This window comes from Osmia bicornis, chromosome 2 (assembly GCF_907164935.1).
Source record: "Osmia bicornis bicornis chromosome 2, iOsmBic2.1, whole genome shotgun sequence".
Lineage (NCBI taxonomy): Eukaryota > Metazoa > Arthropoda > Insecta > Hymenoptera > Megachilidae > Osmia > Osmia bicornis.
This window is the reverse complement of record NC_060217.1, coordinates 12,937,828-12,962,167: the sequence shown is the minus strand read 5'-3', so window position 1 is coordinate 12,962,167 and position 24,340 is coordinate 12,937,828. Positions and strand designations below refer to the sequence as shown.

General features: G+C 34.8%; 3 protein-coding genes and 2 long non-coding RNA genes across 5 annotated transcripts; 2 read left to right on the top strand and 3 right to left on the bottom strand.

Annotated features, from left to right (window-relative positions):
* Positions 1 to 271: 271 nt before the first annotated feature.
* Positions 272 to 1,422, bottom strand: LOC114878698 (NADH dehydrogenase [ubiquinone] 1 beta subcomplex subunit 7). Its single transcript, XM_029192799.2, has 3 exons — positions 1,158 to 1,422; positions 625 to 793; positions 272 to 544 (listed from the first exon to the last, which is right to left on the bottom strand). Exons 1-3 carry the CDS (start codon positions 1,264 to 1,266, stop codon positions 451 to 453), a joined length of 372 nt encoding a protein of 123 aa, XP_029048632.1. The 5' UTR covers positions 1,267 to 1,422; the 3' UTR covers positions 272 to 450.
* LOC123989284 lies at positions 786 to 1,314 on the top strand. Its single transcript, XR_006830510.1, has 2 exons — positions 786 to 874; positions 1,134 to 1,314. It is a non-coding gene; the product is annotated as an uncharacterized LOC123989284 (long non-coding RNA).
* An 87-nt stretch (positions 1,423 to 1,509) lies between the features above and the next one.
* On the bottom strand, positions 1,510 to 4,868 carry LOC114878697 (probable U2 small nuclear ribonucleoprotein A'). Its single transcript, XM_029192798.2, has 4 exons — positions 2,772 to 4,868; positions 2,641 to 2,681; positions 1,975 to 2,551; positions 1,510 to 1,876 (listed from the first exon to the last, which is right to left on the bottom strand). The coding sequence occupies exons 1-4, from the start codon at positions 2,851 to 2,853 to the stop codon at positions 1,836 to 1,838; spliced, it is 741 nt and encodes a 246-aa protein (XP_029048631.2). The 5' UTR covers positions 2,854 to 4,868; the 3' UTR covers positions 1,510 to 1,835.
* Positions 4,869 to 5,456: 588 nt separating this feature from the next.
* On the bottom strand, positions 5,457 to 14,489 carry LOC114878699. The gene is made up of 3 exons (XR_003789782.2): positions 10,456 to 14,489; positions 8,810 to 10,154; positions 5,457 to 8,738 (listed from the first exon to the last, which is right to left on the bottom strand). It is a non-coding gene; the product is annotated as an uncharacterized LOC114878699 (long non-coding RNA).
* Positions 14,490 to 14,588: 99 nt separating this feature from the next.
* LOC114878693 (elongation of very long chain fatty acids protein AAEL008004-like) lies at positions 14,589 to 21,757 on the top strand. The gene is made up of 4 exons (XM_029192787.2): positions 14,589 to 14,835; positions 19,095 to 19,346; positions 19,452 to 19,695; positions 19,866 to 21,757. The coding sequence occupies exons 2-4, from the start codon at positions 19,095 to 19,097 to the stop codon at positions 20,345 to 20,347; spliced, it is 978 nt and encodes a 325-aa protein (XP_029048620.1). The 5' UTR covers positions 14,589 to 14,835; the 3' UTR covers positions 20,348 to 21,757.
* Positions 21,758 to 24,340: the final 2,583 nt, after the last annotated feature.

Below are 24,340 nucleotides of genomic sequence, written 5' to 3'. Positions count from 1 at the left end.
ACCTGTCTTTGGATTGCATTTAAAAAAACAAAGGATATATACAGTCTTTTGGTGTGTTTTGTGGGAGGAACATCCTGGAGCTTTGACCAAAGATTGAATTGAACACTTATAGACATCCTGTAGTAATGCATGATTTCTTTTACGTCGAATCGTTCTGATTAGTGTATTTTGTAGGTGCGGTACTATTTCTACAACTTAACTGCAAAGATTTAGGAGATATTACAAATAGATAGAAATAAATTGTATACCTTGTAATAAAAAAAAAAGTATATAACAATAATGATACCAACAATGGTGATAATAACAGTGATGATAATATTTACAATTTTCACTGATTTACACCACTGAAATGTTTTATTATGTTTATTTACACAGACAAAAAACTGAATTTTTTGCATATATATATATAATATATCCTAAAATGAAACAACCCATGCACAGAGTTGGGAACTAAGCAGCTGCTGCTTGTATAGCTTCCTGCTTCTTCTTGTGTCTAACAAGTAATCTACGTTCTCTTTCATATTCTTTCAACCTCAAGACATAACTGCAACATACATTTATTGCAATTAGAATATGCCAATACTTATACTAAATATATTTATATAAATGTGAATAAAAACTTACTCTTCATACTCGCAATGCATATGCTTGTGGTAATATTTCTCACAATTAAGAAAAAATGGAAAATGAACTCCCATACATTCCAAGTATTCCAAATAGTGATGAGCACAATAATCTCTTAGTCTCATTGGAACTTTAGCTGCCATCAGTTCTTGTTCTGTTACTTTCATAACTGTAAAGTAAAAAGTCAGCTGATTAAAATGTATCATAGCTGAATTACTGAAAATATGTGATCTAATTATAAAATATACAGGTAAAAGAAATAATTGCTTAAAGTCAAATAATTTATAAAATCATATATCATGAGAAATGTGTAACGATTTCATAGTTATGTCATTAATCGAAGTATTTATAATACGAAAACAATAGAAATAACGTAATACAAAAACAAAACGATTATGACATAATACTGTGGGGTACCAAACATATTGTTTAAGTCGTTATAAAAAATGAATATAGCATATTGTTTAAATAAATATAGTACATCGAAGGCTCAAGTAAATTAATTGAAGGTTAGGTCTGCCTGAAATACTTGCCCCTCTTTTTACGACCATGTGGAAATCCGAGCAGTGGATCAAATGTTGGAGTTCCATCAGTTTCTGGATATGGACCTGGATGAGCCCAGGTGTATATTGTATTACCCATTTCTACTCCAGTGATTTGAAAAATCAAGAAATAATGTACAGCTAAAAATGTATACTTAACTCTGAGATGCTGACATCTAGAGACTGTATCTTACGTAACTCGTGTCAGTAACTACAGATACAACAAACTTGTATACGTGCATACATATACAGTGTATAAAAAGTGCTTATTTGCCATTAAAATTACAGCTGCAATATACGAATATAACTAAAATTAAAAATTAACAGTAAGTAAAAAACCCTGTTTATAGGAAAACGGTTACTCGTTTTTGAATAAGTAATTTATTGAACTGCCACTGAAAAAAATATACATGTACATTAAAAATAGTTTAAAAAATTATTATCAGGTAACATAAATTTACAAAATCGCTTCAGGCCAATTAGGTAGTTAAATGGCTTTATTTTTACAAATATGAGTCATCTTCAAATGAAATTGCATTTGTGTAGCATATAATTTCTTATTAGCTTAACAGCTGTTTTTAATCCCAATTATGGTACTAACCAAATACTTACAGAAATAAAAAAGATTATTCTTTTTTAACCTATGTTTTCAAATAATGTATAAAATATTTAATCATCCTCTTCTTCCATTGCCTCAGGCATTGTATTTCCTAAAATGATAAGAATAACATATTTTAAACAATCGGTAAGATAAAATACATTACTTGCTTAAACTTGCAAATATAAGAATTATGTACAGATCATGTACCATTTTGCAATCTTTCTTCACTAGGCATGTGCCCAGCTTGAAGTAATTTACTAAGACGTTGCACTTCTTCGAGAGAAGTAGCATTTGTAATAGCTTCTCTAATTTTATTGCGTTCTTCTGGAGTTGTTAATGGTTTATCTGTAGATGCACCAGAACTCTGAGTTTTAACTTTCTTAGCTATTTCACGAACCATTTCCTTTCCTCTTTTACTTCTGAAGTAAGCAACTGCAGCTTCTCTTTCTTTCATTTTGATTTTTCGGAAATCTAGAAGCCTCAATTGTGGAAACCTGTATACAACATACTGTCTGTATTGAGGTTTTGCAGAAACTGGATTTTGAAGCAAACAAAGATTTGTTAAATTTTTTAGTTGTGTCAGTGGCTCCAGATCACCAAGCTCTTGAATCATGTTTCCAGTTAGCATAAGGGTTTCCAAATTTGGTATACAGTGCTCCAAACCCTCGCCGATTCTAACAATACGATTATTGTTGAAAAAGAGGGTTTTGATTCGTTTTAAAAGAGGAAATCCATCTAATTTTCTAATATCATTATCAGAGAAGTCAATAGTATCAAACTGATCCTGAAAACAATCATTAAGAAATCATTTAAATAAAGAGCAACATTAAAACAAAAGACTTAAACACACTCATTATTAGTAATAATACTAACCAATGTTGCACCCAAGTTTTCTATTGTAGGTATTTTATATCCTGCAATCGAAATAATTAATAAACGTTAATAATTGAGAAGTGAAGAGTAATGCTGAGGTTATATTCAATCAGTATACTTTATTTACAAACCTCTGAGATCCAACTCACGATCCTTTACAGGATTAATGTATTGCATAGACTGCTGTATTAAATCTGGCGTCAATTTAACCATTTTCTAATAATACTGTTATTTATTATCGCCTTGAAAATTAACTCAACACGAGTAATTCTCAAACAATAACAAATTCTATGAAATTATCTGCAACCATTAAGTTTTTTCTGTTGAGAAGCCTGATTTCAAAACAGCGCACAGAATAGCCAACACAAATTCAAATATAAATTCGAACATATCTCTTTCTAATTGCGAAAGGAATAGCAATAATACATAATTAGGGAATCACATGCTTTTTACCCGCTTATCTTTCAAAATTCTATATTACGTTACACAGACTAAAAACGAAACAAACAGGAAGAAGAACGATGACATAATAATCATTTCAGTCGAAACCTTTTAGCCGAACGAGTAAAAACTTCAACGACATTGTAAATTATTCGAGAAAAAGATTGAAAGACTTTGGCAAGCATATAATAAAACCTCATAGGTAATGATCGTTAACTTTTCCTTCTCGGAATGGCTAATTACTTTTTGCAGTTGGTTAAGAACAAATTCGCTTGCATTTGGTAGTTGGTAAATATGTTGCAGAGTTTGTTCTCTTCCCTCCATTCAAAAGATGACGCGTCGTTAAAAATTTAACTGTTAAAATTCAATTGAAACTAAATTTTTCAGCTTATTATGTTAAAACAAGACTTTTTTATCTCTTAACCGTGAAATTTCGACAAAACAAGCTTTCTCAAACATGTTTTTATGAGATCCTATCGCTGAGGTCAAAATTAATCCGACCAACCATAATGGTAAATGCGGTTCATAAAAACAGAAGAAACTGACACAGAATTTAGAAAGGCCCTGTTACATTCTTTCCTAAACGAGCGATTGTTAAAGCGGAAAAAGAAAAATCAGCTGACTAGAAGGAACCGCTAAAATAAGACATGAACGCGTTGCATTATTGCCAACGGCATAGTTCGTCCTCGACCAGTGATTTTCTGGCTCGTGTTTATATTATCCATCGATTATTATTGATCTTTGCAGCCGCCGCACCGCGTGCTGTATATGTTAAAAGCGCGCATTATTCAAATATTTAATGTAGCGTCAGTATCAAAGTTCGAAAATTCTGCGATGTACTTGAAAATTTTGATTTAAGCGCGGATTCCTATTTGCTTGAATCGTAACGAAAGAAAATGTAGCGAAAATCATTATGAATGTTTCAAAAGCCATTGTTGGCTCGTATGCAATTATTGACCACTGCAATTAGAAGTCAATCATGTATGTACTCGTTATCAACAGAACTAATTTATACAGAAGATGAATTTCAAATGTATACAGGGTGTTCCATAACATGTGACACCGTCTGTATTGTACCATCTTTTGAATGAACCTCATGTATTTTTGAAATATTTTTCCCACGTGGTAAGTAATTGATGTTTTCCAATGCGGAAGCAAAATAGATGAAACCATTACGTCCATCTGCGTCCTGTTGCAGAATCGGAGCAAATACACTCTCTTATCTAACACATCCAACGTGCAACTAACAAAACATAGTCTACTCAAATTGTTACTCCAAACGAAATTATAGCAATACACTGTTCATGTATAATTTATAGAATTGAATAAATTCAAGAACTGTTCTTATCGTAAACACCTGTTGATTATTCTTAAATACCTGTTTCTAATTTATTCCACTTTTTTTCACGCCTCTAACATTACATTGTAACTATTTTAAACAAGATTCAGAAGTTTTTGCAATACGTTCGAAGAATCATTATTATCATGCATTATCATCATGCATTAGAAAATCCGGCGATTATAGGTAATAACAGTCAATCAAACTTTGTCACCTATGTACAATCTTGAAGTCTTAATCTCTGAATATCAAAAGTTATTCTTCTTAGAAATGAAGCTGAAAACAAATAAATTTTCACGCAGTAAAAAGGTTGAAAGTTTGTAGAAAATTTAGTCACGTTATTTTATATAGAAGCATGGAAGCAAATAGAAAAAGAATTATCTTGAACAAAGATATTCAGGTGAAATAATGTGAAGGACACTGTACTCATTAGAGAGAAAATTGAAATACTAAAACGTTACTCGATTAACCCCGGGTGATCCTTCATTGCTATTCTCAAATCTCACATAAAATAGATTTTATATCGAATGATGCCACTTCCGCAGAATTTCACGTTTTTTAACACTTACAGTGAAAAATTACGCTTTCGAAAGAATAAATACATGATTGAATTTGTCTTTTTATTGGTTTTATCTTATTTTTAAAAAATACTAGTAACTTCGATATTTCATAACATACGATCCTGACAAATAATATTCTCTTTATCCGTATGTTCGACATATTTAATTTTACGTCAATGACAATGTGGTTTGCAATTTGGGGAACATTGAATGTCTTTAATCGACTGAGTAAAAGAAAGAAGAAACAGAAACCAGAGGAAAGATATAACTCGCAGGGGAAAGTATATGCATTTACGCAGCATAGTTGATAAGTGAATTAACGTCATCAAATAACGTAATTACAAGTTTTTATGTACTATTACCGATGTCTGCAACAGTGTTTTTTATGATTTGTAATTTATAGTAAATCTAAATGACATCAATCAACTTGTCTGTTTTATTTACTTATCAAATGAATTACCAACGATACGAAATCATTTTTCAGAGGAGAAATTTACAATTCGACCTATATTGTTAATTAACTTACAATTTATTAAATAGGTTTGGTCATTGGAATTCATCGAAGTATGCTGGAAAATTCCGAGGTTCTGAATAATAATACCCAGCGAAATACTACCTTATTATTCATCTTAATATGTATCAAGTTATTATACATGGATACACTTAATAACACGATACAGAAATTCATGGATTTTGCATTTGTATAATTTTTCAGACACTTTGTTTTTTCCCCATTGACGTTGTATCCGACATCAGGAAGTATTTCCCGATTATCGTCATTCAAGATTAGTTTCAAAACAAAAACAATTCAATTAATTTACTGAAAATTCATAAGGATCTTTGTGGTTGTTATTCAAAATTTAATGTTACATAAACGATCCTATAAAATAGGAAAGGTGTAATTATTGTATATCAATTTAATCGAGGTCAATTCTAAAGCTGACAATAATTACGAATATTTTATACGTAATCGTAGAATGTAATTATTTTATATCAGTCGTAAGCAGTAATTTCCACGTGCCGTTCATAAATGTATTGTATGCTAAGCTCGTCTATTTTTAAATCCATAAATATTTATAAAATGGAATGTCGATTTTCGATTTGTGTAGGCTAAAAATTTACTTGATTAACCTAGATTCCTTCGTTACTTGTATATTTTGCAATGCCATTTGACATTTTTTGCTAGACAGCATTTTTGTCATTTGAATCGACAGCGGGACAATAACAATTCTCATCTTACGACCGTCATTAGAGCGATTGCAACAATTTAACACCGGCCCAAACGAAACACGACTCTTATTTTCACGATATTACATCTTTCTTTTCGAATTGTCACCGGAAATGGTCCCCATTTTTTACGATCGTTCGCGTTCTTGCGAAAAACAAATAAAAATTTATTTGACGAATGTAAAAAGAAGGTTTTTTATCGTGTTTATAGATTATTTTTTATTATGCTATTTGCATATTTAAAAAAATTCTTAATACCATTCGAAAGTATCGAAAGCAGTCGTATGCTCGTAATAAAAATCATCCTGAAGGATTCACAAATAATATAATTATAATCAAAGAATATGATCGAAGACGATGGAACGCTAGTGATAGAAAAAGCAAAATAAGACTTGCGACAGATGTTTTGTTAACGCTTGGTGACCTCAGTTTACCTGATTTTGCATTCACTGACGTAAAAGCTTGGAAAATACCATTCTAAACAATGGCACAACGCCGATGCGTTCGTGTCGATGTACCGTCCGGTTATTCCTATTAAAAACCAATAAATTAAGATCAAGATACAAAGTTGTATGTCTTTATAAGCGCATTCATGAGGAAAAACATATTGTTTCAGTCACTTGCACACGAAAGAAAAATGGTAATTGCTCTCGGTGATAATCATCTTTTATGAATTCCTATTAAAAAATCAATTCAAGAGTTGTTACTCTTGAGAAAGGATAAGTAATGGAACATTGTAGAAGAAATCGATGTTTAAATTCATAGCCTTCATCCTTTAATGCGTAGAATCGATTGGCACTAATTAAAAGGAGAAAAAAAATAGATTGTACGATTCCATTTAAGAAAAAGAAGTTGACCCTGAAGTTTTTTTTCACGTGTACATCTATCGAACTTTATAAACATTTTGATCTATCCAACATAATTTCATTCATTAAAATAGGTCACCCTCTACACTTCTATTTTATCCGCAAATGTTTATTTTAATTATCGATTACTTTCTTCGCAAAAACGATTAATTCTTTGCTATTTTTTTTTTTTTTTTTTTTTCATTGATTTACGTTAGCGCTGATAATAAACATATCTAAGAGAATTTATTAATGAATCAATTGGATCAGTTTGATCAATTTTAATTACCTTGTTAATAATTTTCAAAGAACGCCGAATTGACGTAACACCTCTTTACATGCAATTAAGCATTTGAGGCCACGTGCTTGACCTCTTGATACCTAACGATTATTATAATTTCTTTGCTTCGTACCATCCAATCTTCATATGAACTTGGTCTTTTCGTCCATTAGAATACAATATAAGTTAACCTTTATACGGTCAAGATAAATTCAATCGACCCATGTGTGCACTTTATACGATTCATTTAGAATAAAATTTGGAAAATTTTACCAACACAAATCTGTAGCACTTCGGATACATCTTTCTACGTCTTTAATATTTTATGAATTATGCACGAAAACGGGGGAGTACCCGTTTGATTCCCATGCAAATTCTAGAGTTCAATGTTAGAGTTTCAAAATGTTGCTTTTGCAAAATGATGGAACAGCCTGAGCAAAAACTAGTTCATCGGAATTTGATACCATCATACTATTTTTTCTTATTTTATTTCGAGCAAAGTCTACTAGTTTTTGTCTGCTTCTCTCGTTGCGATTTTAGGGTTATTTTTTTTGGAAATTCGAGAAAAACAAATTCTACATATGTAAATAAATTGCGATTGAACCCATTCTTTCAGAATTATTAGATTAAAATTCAGTAACGGTTCTGGTTTGAAACAAGTTTTTTGACGATTCCATTGATCGTTATGCAAGCTGATACTTCATAATACGTTATATCGACTAACGGGATTCAATTTTCGAAAAAAATTACGTTAATTAAAAACAACCGATCTTTTGTACGGAAGCAAGAAGATCGAGAATAGATCGTATAAAACTCGCTCAAGTAAATTATTTTTATTTGCATAATTGACAGTGGATATGCATATTTAATTGCAAAAATAAAACATGAAATTATTGATAAATGTAGCTCAATAACTAATGGTGTATAACTAATATCATAATAACTGCGGCAAATTATTTAATAACACTGTGGAAAGCATTTAGACTTTTTAATGCCATATAATTCTCTACTATGTATTCTGCCTCTAACAAGGCAAAAATTGTCGAGTGTCAAAGTATACATAGTTAACACCGACGAGATGGAAAGGTAAATTGAATAGCAACTCAAAGAATCACAGACTAACAAAATTTTACTTTCATCCATGTCTAAAGTATAAAAAAATTAGCAGGTCGAAGAATAGCATGGCCAAGGTCGACTGCAAGGAAGGACAAAAATGAAATTCCTTTTACAGAATTATCTTCCTCTTACTTATATTCTTCTTTATTTCGACAAGCTGATCCGGAGGCCTTTCCCGGAGATGCATCATCATCGTCATCATCATTCTAGATACTTTTTATCCTCTCGGATCAAACCAGGACCGGCCCTGGGTCTGGCTTACTTGAATATTAATCGATGTAAATGCAAATCTAAATTAGTTATACAAGCTTTAATATTAATTTTATAAATTTCATTTGAGGTACTTTTTTTTATGTCATACCTATACGTGAAGGGCCTGGATCAAACATTTCTTTTCGGTGTTGTTTACATGGAACTTTCCTTTCTACTAGATCGAAGGATACTGTAAAATCAGGCTTGAATATTATTTGAATATAATTATTATAATATGACCATTTAGGTGATAAATCATTTCGCCTGACCGGAGAATCTATAATACCTTCATACGTTTGAATAACCAAACAGTTTCGCACGGAATTATTTCGGTTTCTGATTATTAACATAGACTGATTTGAATACTTTGCAAAATAATTCCGCGGTTGATTATTTAAATAATGTTTCTGCAGCAAATTTTCTTACGACAGTATGTAAGAATATTTTTATTTACGTAGTAGTGTGCTCACATGACGAAGAAAAATCGATAAACGAATGATATAACATTACGCAAGACGTCTCAGTAACGTCTGTTTGATCAAGAAAAAATTATCTATCGTTTGCTATTCTTCGAACTGTTTGCGTAGTACGACCGATGCACCAGCCTGGATGAAGAAAATCTCTTTGTCTAAGTAATTCTAATGTCAGACTCGATTGAAAGAGTTACAAATGGAAAAAGGATGCAAATCACAGGATTACAATTGTTCTTACAAATAACCAGATCCGTCCTCGTGATCGACACGTTTCTTTTGCAAATAATCGAGCGCGCGCCTCGTAAAACTTAGCTCTGCTATTCAAATCGAACAGATGCAATTCTTTGTTGCGATGGAAATTTCAGCTGGTTGCATTGAAATCTCCGATAAAATATTAAAATGAGACGGGTAAAAAATGTTTCTTACAGAAGACAAAAGAAACGTAAAGTGTTATTTAAGTGATATTGTAATTTCTCGCATAAACAGTGTAACAAACACGAATAACTAATGTACTTAATTAGGAAATAAAAACGGGATTGACGTCTGTAATATAATGAAGGGGCAATTAATCCTGATTAAATGCATCAAAATGTTTATGATCTGAATCTTTCCTACGATTATCTTCACTAACCGATTTTATTTTCTAGATAAAAACTTCGGGTAATTGGAAGTAAATGTGCACGTATGACATCTGATATTTCAAGGAATAACACTAGAGACGAACAAAACGATCAACTATTCGATTAACGGTAAAAAAATACTATCGTACGGCTTCACGAAATTTTATGCATACCTTTCCACGAGGTGTTTTTTTACAGTTCCGTTCACCGGTTCATGGTCCAACATGTCGAATCATCCAGAATATTGAAATTTCATTGAAAACTACAGTTTTACCGCATAGTCATTTATAAAAGTTGAAATCATTCTTTCAGTATCGTAAGGGTAGCATAAGACGCACACGGTGCGTCATCAATTTCGAACCTATGGAAATCACTCATTACTTTTTAAGAGAAAAAATTATTTTCACTGGCGTATTGACGAACGACCACCCAGACACGGAAATCAAATTGCATATAACGAACGACGACAAGTTGCATAAAGAGCTAATGGTGCTTGGTCTCGTTCACAGTGGACGCGGGTGGCTCGCGCGTTCTTCGAATACGAATTTTTTATCGACCGTGCAACATGACTAGCAATGGAAGGAACAATTTGCACGTGCAAGTCGCGTGGTGCAATTTGCACTGCGTGTCGCGATAAGGTACCAAAATAAAAACAAACGTACCTAGAATTCTGCACGAGACGTTCTTGAACCGATGATCTAGCTATTACAGATATGTTATGGAAGACAATGCCCTCACTGATTTCCACCCAATTAATTCCTATATTTGTGATTCTAATCGCAAACAATGAAATATTTGAAATTTAAAAGATGAACCTTGCGAACTCCCTTCGTTATACACGTGCCTGTTTTCTGAATCGTTTTAAGAAACCTTAATATCCGTTCATAAATTTTATTTTATGACTTGTGTTTCTATTCTACGTGGTTGAACTTTGATCTTCCTTGAAGCCAGAATTTTTTGGCCCTTAAATTTCTTGAACAGTATATTTCATGTAACTTTAACATTTATCTTTGTTTGTTGATTCCCGGTTATTTCGTGCTCTGGCTTATAGAGCAGGAGTACCGAGGTTGAACCGCGTGCCCAGACAACTCGAGTAAAAATGATGTTGCAAGGTGGACCGCGTTCAACCTTGAAAACCTTCCGCGGTTGGGTAGGTGCAATGGCCTCTCTCCTTCATTTTCATAGCCACCACATTCCCTATGCTCATTTGCCTTTTCTCTTTTAAAACCTCCAAACCAACCAGCTTCGATCCTGGCTACGATCTCGAAAGATCGGTAATAGTCAATTATACGAAGGTTGATCATAAATGCAATGAGTTCGACAGTAATTTAGATTCCCACCGGTATGCAATGATAGGAAAACGAACGAACCTCTGTGATATTGACTCTTAACAAATCATTTTAATTTTTTTTTTTTAATTGAATTTAGAAATTCAAACAAATGTTAATGAGTACTCCAACGCTTCTTGTTTTAAATTCATTGAGGAAAGAGGCATGACTTGCAATAGGTGGCTAGACTGCAATTTAAAGAAGATTCTTGATACACCTGTTGCTTGGATCAGCCTGTATAATTGAATGAGAGATGATAAGCAAGGCTTAATCGATCCTACGCACGTAATGGCGTAACGAGAAAATCGAGAATAAATATCGATTTGAGTGAATTCGAATGGCGAGTTTACATTGAACATAGTGCTCGTCCTTTGTTCATGCTCGAGAACAGCATCCGCTTGGACAGTGCGTTACGATCCGTGGTGCGAGAGTTCATTGAACGTAGAACAAAACGCGATCGTTGCCAACCAAGGACCTTCGTTCACGAAGATCGGAGTTGATAGTAAGTCGAGAACGACCTGTCGCGAGCAGCGAAGAGAGAACAAATTGAAAAAAGAAAGAAAAACAAGACGAAACGCCTACCTATGTTATTAGATGAGTTTCAAGACCTTGGATGCTTCCGTCTTCGAGTTATCCACCGGTCATTTCAGGGCTTCGACTAATCATTTAAATTGACCGATGACGTGTGTTGGGTGCAAATCTTTCTCGAAACGCGTACTATGCATCGATGCATTTTTTTTTTTATCAAATTTTCACGTTGCCGACACTGTTGGTTTAATTAAAAAAACGAAACTAATTAATGGTCGATAAAATAAGATAATTAGACATTTAAAGTTGTAACACTTCCATTATTTGTTGATCAAATAAGTGGCATTTTAGAGGAAAGGAAAAAACTGTTATTAATGTGACTGAAATTGAAATTGATGTATAAATAAGTGTATGTATATTTAAGACAAGTAAAAAAGTGGAAGAATCTAATGTAAGTACATTCTTCACTGTAGATGTAATTATTAGCTAATGTTCGCATAAATTAATCAGTGATTATGTATGGTAATTAACAAGAAACTATAAATTAGAATATCTCGTAAACTATAAAACAATTTCTAATATGTAAAGTTTCATTATATAATAAATTTTAAAATCCTAGGTTAATAATCATTCAAATACGTGTCAAACACCATTGTCTTAGTTTCTATTGTTAACAGTATCACTTTTTAGTGTCAATAACCCCGGTCCACTGAAAAATAATACATATTCTCTTGGTATTAATCAGGTTTCGTCCTACTACCAAGGAAACGGGTTTATTTGTAATTCCTTTCCTACGTACGTGTCTAAACCGTTCAACATTTGGTATGTCTCCCGTGAAACGCTTCCTATTTACAAATTTACAGAAGTCCCTAGCCAGTAAACTATGAATTACCCCGTTCGTTAAAATTGGAGCGATGTTTCGTGATAAAACGCTAGGAAATCAATGAAAATCATGTAAAACGTCGAAGGCTAGGCCTTGGTATGTCTCTCTCGTTTACGTAAATAACCATCGGATGGAATTTTCTAACGCAAATACGCGTAACAAAAACTTGCGTAGGATATTGTTTTCGAGAGGGAAGGCGTGTTGAAAAAGTAGACGAAGGATTTTCCAGGCGAAAGCACTGATCGTGACATACATTTGATCGTAGAACAACGCGTTCCTATTACCTACTGATCACGAATTAAGTTCGAAATTCTCTCTTTTATTAAATTTTGCGCAAAACTCGAAACTTAAAAAAAAAGTGATAATTCTTCTCATTCAAGTAACAACATATGTAATGAGTGCTTTACGTCGAAGACTTTCAAGAGTCATCAAAATATAAAAAACGTTTCTAATTATATCCTGACACGAATGAAAATTTGTTGCCATATACGTATGCATTGGAAGCGATAATTAGTCTATCAACACATGCAGTATTACCGGTCAGATACCGAAACGTGTTCCAATGGCAGATGACTTTAGTGAACGATGCAAAACATTTGACTTACATATATTCTGCACGTGAGAGCCAGTTAACTGATTACCGAGTTTATGTAACAATCTTCTCGATGACTACAAGAACTACACGCTTCGATCGAAGTGTAAGCCGAAGTTTAACATGCCATGAAATTTTCGCACGTTCCAATATCTGAGAATGTGAGCTGATTATAAACAATACATCGTCCCTGATAGGAATTTTCTTAACAATTTCTCAAACCTTTACTTGCCTTTGGAATTTCATTTGCGCCTTTGTTAAAATTGCTCAAGACATTCTTTAGTGTTCAATTTAGAAAAGAGCACTTTCAAGAGTAGAATCACCGAAAATAATTAAACGAGACGCGATCAAGAGTAGTTTGTCTTTTCATTATCCATCTAATCGAGAGTTAATATTCGTGCCTACTTATGTACTCGTTAGCATTAACAGATTCGCGTTAGTACATGTTAGTACAAATGAATAATTTACTGTTGACATGGGCACAAGTATTTGCTTAGCCACGATACGCATTAAAGACGTCGCCTTAAACAATGAATTCCAAAATTCGAAGAAGGAACTTTGCTCGAAAAGCACTTAAATTTCTTGTATAATTGAGTAATCGGTTTTATTTAATATTTTGCACGGATGCCTCGTAGGAAGAAAGAAAAATACACTTCCTACGTTGAATGGAGGCTGATAATTATTCTGTGAAGTCTAATGAGGAGGTCCAGCTCATTTGGAATTTGGAGGTCCACGAAAACTTGGCTAAAATTGCTTTGGCTTCTTTATTTATTTTATTATTAATGTGATACTGCTATTTTTAACCAATTTTTATTTCTTTTATTTCTTCAGATTTTTCTTTACTAATTTTATTGATTTTAATGATTAGTACACACTAGAAAAAAAATTCCAGTTCCTAGAAACTTTGTTTCGCCAAAGAGTTATGCCAGGACTAAACATAACATTTTCCCTCCAGATGGAAATAAATTTTGACACTTCAGCAACACCGGCTCCTTTTCAAAACTGCATAACGTAACAAAAATGAATTTTGTCACCGTTCATAATACTCAAAAGAATAATCAAGCAAGAAAGGACTATGTTACAGAAGATCCACAATTGTAGCAGAGTGACAAAATATGTCCATTCAAGTAAACTGAAGATAATAAAATCGCAGCACGAATTTTTCGAACGTTCTAACGTAATCCGCACAAAACTCCGAAGTAAAAACTAAAACATCAAAAACACAACGATTTGTTAAGAGAGAAATCTAAGCGAAAATTTCAACCGATCCGTTAAGAATCGGTGTGTACGACGCTCTAACGATTGCCACGCACAGCCTGTGAACGACCCTTGGACAGTCGAGAACAATCGACAGAGATCAGAAGAATTTACCTAGAAGGTTGGTGGGGTTGGTGTTACCCCACGGCACCGTACTGCCGTTGTCCACGCACAGGTGTAACGAGCTTATGCCGATATAAAACACGGTTTTGATGGAGGTAGCTCAGTTTCCTCGAAGGTGGTCAAGCACAAAGGTGCTCTCCTCGCTACGGAGCCTCGATCTAAGACTGTAACAAAGTGACCGCTCTACTTCTTCGCCTTTCAACGACTGATTAACCAAACAACATAGCAACTGTGTTCAGAACCTGTGCACGGAAAGCACATTATAAACAAGGAATCCGGTGTCCTTTGATTTCACGCTGTCCGACACGAGCACACCTCGTTGATAAACAAGGTGAGTCGCATCAGAGCTAAGTGTTTGAAATAGAAAGCTAACTTCGTGGATCGAAAGGTTTCAGTGAAAGGGTTGAAATAATTAAATATTATTTTTGAGCAGAATATACGAAATAATCGACGGCGCGAGACGAATTGCATTGCGTTGTGTTTCATATTTAGAATTCTTAGCGTACTTTACAATGGATCGCGAAATTGGAATGAATTATTCATCAGGAATTTTCAGTCTATAATTCCATGAAAAATTTAACTCAGTCAACCAGGATGTCAATCTTCTATCCAATCGAACAGTTCAAAATATTTGAAAAAATACAAAATGTGCGAGAGCTCAATGTACAAGTGATCAAATCCAGACGCAAAGATTTACACAAGAAATTGTCGCTTTTTGCACGAAATTATTCGAAAAAATAAGCAAACTCAAATTTAGACGGAACGTATGGCTAGTACTAGGAACGGATGTATGTTGTTTAACTTATCGTGGTATACTCGCCGAGGCAAGTTGATATGACATCATTATATGACAAGTTTTCAAAAGTCTGTGACAAATAATATAAACGTATAAAAAGGAGAAAAAAAACGCTTTTGATATTCATCTCGACCACGTGCTACTGTTTTCATTCACTTCTTTTCATATAAGATACTTTCAAGACCATCCAACCAAGAAAGTTTCTACGTGAATCACCCTGTATTTCAAAAGATCCGAGAATAGAGGGCAACATTACAACACGCGGATTTAACGCGAATTGTTTACAAAAGATACGTTTCGTAACACCTAAAATAAATACTATTTGCAGATAATATAGATAGTTGCATTATAAGTATTATCACGAATTGTGTAACATTCTAATTACCGTATTTCTGTCGCAGTTGAAATCATTTCTCTCGTGTCACCTGAGATTACAGTAATTATAGCAGTTATCTGCTTCATAATTGAAAATTTGCTAATTCTCTCGCGATTGTCAAAGTAATTCGGCATTATTCCAATGACTCGGATAGTGTAAAAATTTACAGAAAACGATCCTAACATCCGTATTCTTAAAAATCTGGATCTCCTTGTTTGACGCAATCTTGAATAAAATCGCCGAAACGCGTTACCATTTTTCCTGGACATGACTGAATCCAGGATATTTTCGGTTACGATTTCAGCGATGCCAGTCTGTGCGTGGGTGACAAGTTTACCGAATTCGGCAATCAGCACGCTTGCAACACTAACTAAAGAGAAAGAAAGAGCGTCTCGTAAGAGGGGTGCAGCTCGATTTCGTTAGAAGCGAATAAAAGAGGAGGATGCACCTGACTGGGTAGCAAATGACGCTTAAGAAGCGAATTGCTCGAAGAACAATCATTTCAATTGCGTCACATGATTTAAAAGTATGCGACTTTACATTAAAAATCTATTAGATTGATACATACCGAATGACTGATTTCGAAACATGAAAAGTCTGACAGGTTTCGACAACATAAATACGAAGCTTAAACGTTCGTGAAAATGATAACTCGTTAATGGATAAAAATTAGAGAAAGTTTGGTTAACAAAGAATTTGTCAGTATTATGAGAAGAGTTTTATATAATAATAAAATTATAAATTCGAGACCTTTACAATTTTTTTTTGCAAATTATTAAAATTAAACTATAAAAATTTCTTTGATTCACTGTACCTGAATTATGTGTTAAATAATTTATCTCTAGATGACTATTGGACACCGAATCACATAATGGTTGTTAATTTCGACATGATTAACGATACCATTGATATTTTTCATCGGAGAGCCATGCAGTCATTCCAACGAGAAGAATATCCCGCTTTATAAATCACGATCGAACGTTCAATAATGCATTTAAATTTCGACGCATCTCCGACGATCAAGGTTTCCCACTAGAATCACCGATTGACCGCATCCTTTGTTCTTGTTTTTATTATCCTTGTTCCGAGAAACTCGTATCATTCTCATTCAAATCATCGTAAATCGAATAACACACGCGCTAATCGTATCTTACGTGAAATATATTAAGTTGTTAATGGCGATAAAACAGTGTAAATGCATCATCACATTCCTGCACGGTGTTTATCTTAATTGGCAATTATTAATTGTTGAATTTTAATAAACGATTTTGATTGAAAGAAAAATGTGAAGGCCGCAAATCTAGTTGTCATCGTCCTCATTCATGCGAACAGCTTACATAGCATACATTTCTTACGAACCGCAACAAAGAAAATCTCTTTGTCTAAGCAATTCTAATGCTCAATTAAACTAGAAAATTTTATTTTCATATAATATAATAGCACTTTTCGATTTGAAGTAACGTTAGTTGGAGTGTAGATAATCTAATACTTTGTAATTTCAATTTGGGAGCTTTATTAATACTTTTCACCCAAACTACCTATGTATCTCCGAATAGTAAACAGCTCATTTTGAATGAATTTGCATTTATAATTAGGTTCCGGCGTCATTATTGACTAATTTATTGTATACATTTGGTGTTTTTCCGCTGACTTGCTGAAAGAACGAAGAAATATCGATAAACAGTTGAAACAACTTTGCGCAAGGTATCCCAGCCACCTTCTGTTTGACCGATTCCAAAGAGCAAAGAAAGAAATTAGCTATCGATCGCATTTCCGCGAACAGTTTACGTAGTACGACCATTGCACCAGGCTGGACGTAGAATATCTCTTTGTCTAAGCAATTCTAATGTCGGACTCGATTGGAAGAGTTTCAGATGGGAAAAAAATGCAAATCACAGGGTAACGGTTGCTCCTACAAATAAACTGATCTGTCCTCGTTACCGACACTATTGCGTCTTCTGAGATCCTCGTTTCTTTTACAAATAATCGAGCGTGTTCTTCAGAAAAGTTGGCTCGGCTGTTCGAATCGAACAGGTGACAATCGACGATCCCAAGATTCTTTGTCCCGATGGAAATGCATATCAGCTGGTTGCATTGAAATCACCGACAAGATACGTCAACGATGTTTTCGGTAAACATCGACTTTAACTGATATTCTGTAATAAGGTAATGTCCACCAAAGTTCACGCTTTGTGCGTACAAGTAACACGAAAAACTTGATGGAATATTTGGCATTCGTAGCATCCATTGATTTGCATATTCATTTTCTTATTTCATTTATTTTTTATATCATACGTATATTCAACATTCCTTCCTTTACAAATAAGAAAATGCAATAGCGGAAAGATCACGAGGAAATCATTTATTAAGGAAATACCAGATAATTACGAGCTTTCGTGAACGTCTTTAATGATATTCTTCCTGGTTCAACTTTGTACCCATCGATTTAATCGACTCGATTGTACTTATTCAATAATATCGATCGTAATTTCCGTGAGAAACTGTAAGAAATGTCCCGTTATTGTTTTTCGTTCAAAGTCCATTTGCAAACTGAACGGTTCAACTACCTATCGTACAAATGAATAATAACGGCAGTTACTTCATTCTGTAAATCGAGACGTCTGTTATTTTTACGTTTATTGCTAATTCATGGACATTTGTACGCGTGATTTGAAATCAGTTTAGTGTAATTGATCTTTGAGCGCGGCTAAATTGCAATTCTAATTCAAGAAAAGTGAGTCACAGAAGTAAATAGAATTACAAGAATTAGGTATGTACAAACTAGGATCGAGTTGAATTTTTTCGCGAGGGAAACAGGTTTTTCAAGTTATTTGCAGTATTTGATGGGTTCACTTTTCCTTTCAAGCCCTAACCGTATTACACTGTTGCGAGATCGAATTGCAAAATCGACGTTTGAACGAGCTTGCCCCTCGTATCGTTTTTCGATAGCAGAACCGTTGTTTGTTTCCTAAATTTCGCAAGTGCTAGTTACCCATTTCTTTAAAAAAATATATAAGCAATGTTTTGAAACGATTCTAAGAAACTATGATTTCGCTATTAACGAATGTTGTCACGTGCAACGTGTATCGCAGAAAAACTGGTGCACGCGAGGTTTGATATCAACAGAGACACGTGGACGTAGCTATCAAACAACTACCTGTAATTTCCACGATCTCGTTTTCAATCTAGCCTCCCGGCAATTTTCATCAACAAGAGAATTTCTCGCCAGTTTCGATCTGTAACCGCGTTCCTATCCTCCTCGGAGTATGTTCGAGAAAATCTTAGTGAAAGGACAGACAGGTGTAACCTTCCGTCACCACGTGAACACTGATCCATAGACTGACAAACCGTCGTACGAGTTAGAACTAAACGTCGAACTACACTTTTTCAACAACAAATTGTTTATATCATTTTTCAGATGGCGCAAATTGTGCGAACAATTTACGATGGCTATCGAGACCTCATGGATAACAAGAGCGATCCGAGGGTCAACGATTGGTTCCTGATGAGCAGCCCATTCCCAACTTTGGGCATTTGCCTTTTCTACGTCTACTTCGTCAAGGTTTTGGGTCCTAAAATCATGGAGAATCGCAAACCTTTCGATCTCAGAAGGGTTATGATATTCTACAATCTCTTCCAGGTGATATTCTCTGCGTGGTTGTTCTATGAGGTGAGAATTATTTCCATTTCGATAAGTTAATCAACGGCAGAATTGCTGTTACATAAAAAGTCTCTATCTCGTTTGTTTCTTCTTTTCACTTTTCAATGTCCACAGTCCGTGGCGTCTGGATGGGGAGGACACTATTCGTTCCGTTGCCAACCGGTGGATTACTCTAACAATCCTTTGGCAATTCGAATGGTACATGGTTGCTGGTGGTACTACTTCTCGAAATTCACCGAGTTCATGGACACGATTTTCTTTGTCCTAAGGAAAAAGAACAATCACATTTCCACTCTCCATGTGATCCACCATGGCTGCATGCCAATGTCGGTCTGGTTCGGCGTCAAATTCACTCCTGGTAAGGAATTGTTTTCCTTCAGTTTCATTAACATCTGGATCGTTTGAATTTACGTGAAATTTATGATAATCGATGATCGTTTGCTTTTTTTTTAAATCATCAGCTTGAAGAATTTGTTCAAAGAAACCTCGATGAGCCGAATTGTATCAATGAATTATTTAAAATTGCAGGCGGCCACAGCACGTTCTTCGGCCTGTTGAACACATTCGTGCACATCGTTATGTACTCGTACTACTTGTTGGCCGCTCTTGGACCATGGATCCAACCGTATCTATGGTGGAAGAAATACCTGACCGCCCTTCAAATGGTTCAATTCGTGCTTGTGATGGTTCACGCGTTCCAGCTTCTTTTCATCGATTGCAATTACCCGAAAGCGTTCGTCTGGTGGATCGGTATGCATGCCTTCATGTTCTACTTCCTGTTCCGCGACTTCTACATCGAGGCATACAGGAAGAGGAAATCTACGGTGCAGCTGAAGAAGAAGGAAGAAGAGGAGAGAAAACAGCGAGAAAAGAATGGCTCGGTGAAACGCAACGATGCCAAAGAAAACGGCGCGATTTACGCGAACCAATACAAAATGGCCACCGGTTACATCTCCGACAACGGTCTCAGGAACCGAGTGTTTATCGACAACAGGGGCTTCAAGGAATAATCTCTGGTTAGGAACGGTGACGAATTCGCGACGATCAGCCCGGACGATATCGCACGCTGATCGTATCGAATCATTTCGCGAGGACATTTTGATGCAACGTTTGGAAAGAGATGTTCGAGAAGACGGTTCTCGGGTCAATCGTCCTGCGAAAACGTTTCTTTCACGCTTTCTGTGGGTGTATCTGTTTCGCGTGTATGCTTGTAAGTACGTGGCCATGTGTAAGTATGTTAACAGTGAGTGAACAAGTAAGTAGTTATAGCTAGGTAGAGTCCGGGAGATACGTAGCAGCATAGCGTGCTCTAGTCCTCGAAAGTCTTTGGAACGTTCTTCGTTGTTTCATAGAAATATGAAATTTTTGTATATACCAGAAATAATTCTATTCTCAAAGATTGCGAACAATATAAACGTTCCTCGATCAGTGTGCAAAAGATACATTGATGCGTTTCAGATGTGACGGATGCCGTGAATGTTTCTTACATCCCAAGACTTTCGAGCGATAACCAGTAGCGGATTTTGCCTTTCGGGGATACTGGGATAGGTTGAAAGAATATTTAAAACCCTATTTGAACGGTATAAAAGACAATCGAACGCAACGTTTAATTATAAATTTCGTATAAATTCGTTTTCTATTTATATTCGAAAGGGGTTGGGCGTCCGTCACTGGCAATAGCCATACACCAGTTGCTACACCTAACTGGTACTTTAAGTTAGAGATAAGTTAGGGTTGCCAAATTCTACTGTTTCCTCTAATGTCATAAGTTTGGTACTTGTACGTTAGTTGATAGAAGAAAAGCTCACGAATTCCGTTGCCGTGTTAGTCGACAACGTTGACATTGCTCAAATCGTCGAAGAAATAATGAACTCGTCCGTATTCGCGAGTTTGCTATTCGTTCTTGCTCGTCCGCGATTCGCGACGAATCGTAATCGAGCCAGCCAGATTCGTAACGAATTTAAATTAATCGTAGGATAAGAGGTCGCGATTAATCGAATGATCGGGTCGATTGTTTTCGAATAGGAGGCACATTTCAACCCTTCGATTTACGTTTTCGAAATAATAAGTACAATACTGTGTCATTTAGAAAGGGTAAACTATTCGATAACTCGGGAAAATATTCAGCTGTCTAGACTATTTTTAATTTCTTACTTTAATACAGCATTTACGAATAAATCTGTATAGACGTGGGTGGTAGTCAAAATTTTTTATTGGTAATTTGCTACTGTGATAGTTGCGAATTGATTTACGATCGACTTACAGTAATGTTAAGCCTCGATTCGACAAAATCTCGACCTAATGTGATGCGATATGACATTTACAGCGCCGTATTTATAAGAAACTTTGTACAATACGACTCGATGTAACTAAGAGAGATATTTATTTTACGACGATTAAATTGTACAATTTTTAATGAACACACGTTTGCGTCGATTTATTCACCTAATCACTATCCTCCTTGTTTGTTTTGCAACTCCGAAAACTAAGTAACCTAAGCACCTACGCAACACAGTCAGTAGGTCTTTCTCCTTTCCTCTTTCTCTTTCTTTCTTTTCTTTAATTACCAACTGATACGATCCATCGATCATTTAGCTTTAATGTAGTTCCTAAAATCATCGTTCTGAACCGTAGAGTGCGCAGCACAGGTAGGTTCTGACAAAAATCATTTTATGCATCATCGATATTTTAGATTCCTGTTCGTGTTTTTAGTATACCATCTGTAGATAAATTTACTTCCTTATTTATCAATGAAGTTGTTGGTAAGTAGAAATGGAGGGAATTCCTGCGTCTGTTTGAATGCATAATCAATAATATATGCTGGAATAATATAAAGCCGAAAGCTTTTAAATCTTTTTATAATTCTGCTAAACAATTGTGGGTTCCCTTTGCAAACTTACGAAGATATGCACCTCAAACAAGAGTCTCATGCTTCTTATTATTTTCAGCAATGCAAAATTTGAAAATATTGCATCGCAAAATAGTGACCATGTTATAAATTAAAAACTGGTAACGACACGTGTGACATCGTTTAGAGCATACTAGAGACGGTCTAGCCGGTACAGATTTTCATCGGTGAAAGTGGCAGTCGGGTGAAAGTCGGTGAACCACGCGATATAAACGAGGCTCCGTATAAAACTGCATATACCACGCAAATGCATGTGCTATACATGCTAATGTATTACGACAGATATATCATACTTTTCCCGTCGATTACGATATATTGCGCTCGAGCTGAGCGAAATTGACAATTCGTAATCGAACGCTTGCTACTTCTTTATTAACCCTTCTGCCCAATGATCACAATTACCAGAACATATTTTCCAATGATGGTTATTTATTGGAATTCTTCGAAAGGAGTCTTCTGTAATCGTCTGAGAATGACGATAGATTATAGTTTTTGTGTTAGCTATAATCTTATTTCTACATCTGGTCATTTTGTCTCCTGCTAAAGAGTAGTTTTAGCTTTGACAGACGCAAATGCTGAGAAAATGGTACGGCAAGGGGTTAAAAAGTTTTCTTCTATCTATGATAGTTTTCGAGATAGCCTATTGTGGCCGAAACTTATATTATTTTTAGTATATGTTAACAATAACGCACAAGACACAAGGCACAAGGAGTCCGTAAAAAAGGGTCCTTTTGGACGGCAACAGTGAATTTATTCACGTTCTGAACTCGTTTTACAAATCGAAGCAGGAAACGTGGTAAAAAATGTCGTGCAACGTAGTGCGTGTATAAAGAATTACAAACAAACAAAACAATGCACGGTATTTTCCGTGAAAAATAAACGATAAACAGTTCAACCAATTGGACAGCGTTATAGTTTTGCGTCGTATCTCGAATTTCATTATGCAAAATGTTTTCCCAATTTACACAATACTCACAGAAAACAAAAGACAGATTTGATTGGTATAAAAATTCATTTTATGATAAATGGGGGAATAAATCGTTAACGACGATTACGTCGATCTGTACATAATTTTGTGAATAAATAAGAAGAAAAACGCGTTGCAATAAGTAGTCTTTTGAATAATCCGTCTACAAGTAGTTTTTTAACCTAATGGCTAATAGATAATTATTTTTGTTATGTAATTTTTTTTACTAAAGCTTAAATCATCGGATGATTTTTATTATTCTTAAATGCAAAAATGGAAAAACCAGCAACGTATTTTTTAACCATATCTTCAACCATACATATATACAAAAAAAATTTGCAACTACAAATTCAGACAGCAGTACTGCCCTACCCGTGAATATTAAAAAAAAAAAAAAGAAAACAAAAATCAAGGTTAACTATGAAATATACATTCGAGACTTTGAACGAAGCAATGTTTACCGAATTATCGTCATCGATATACATGATGACTTTCCAAGAAATCTGACGACATTTGAGCAAAGATGCAAAGTAATTGATAGAATACATCATTGAAATTACTAGTTGAATCGAAGAACTGATATTACGTTCAACTCGGAATCGTCTGTGAACAAAGATTCGAAGGATCTTTTTGCACTAGTGTGAAAAATGTCCATAGGACAATTTCTAACTGACGCTCGGAGTTGATCTACGAAGCGTCGTTGAATTACGAAAGAAGATACCTTCGTAATGAGTCGTATGTGGGTCACACGTACCCACAAACGATGTAGGACGATCAAGACAGAAAAGTCGAGAGAAAATTAGGAGCATCGGTTCAAAAAACCGACGTGCTGCGAACTATCGTATAATCTAATCAACATTTTTTTACTCATAAAAATGACTAGATTCATTTCTAATTTATAACAAATTCGAGTCGTGTACTTCTTACAGAAGCAATATTCAAAATCGTGATGATTTGTCTATTTTACATTCCAGTAGTTTCTTTAACTATTTCTGCCATTTGTTGTTACTCTTTACTCCGACTGAATGTACATACATATTAACATAACGAACTTTGTCTCATACTTCGTTGTATTTAAAATGTCTGCGTTATTCGTTCAACAATAATGTCATGTTTATGGGCGTATGT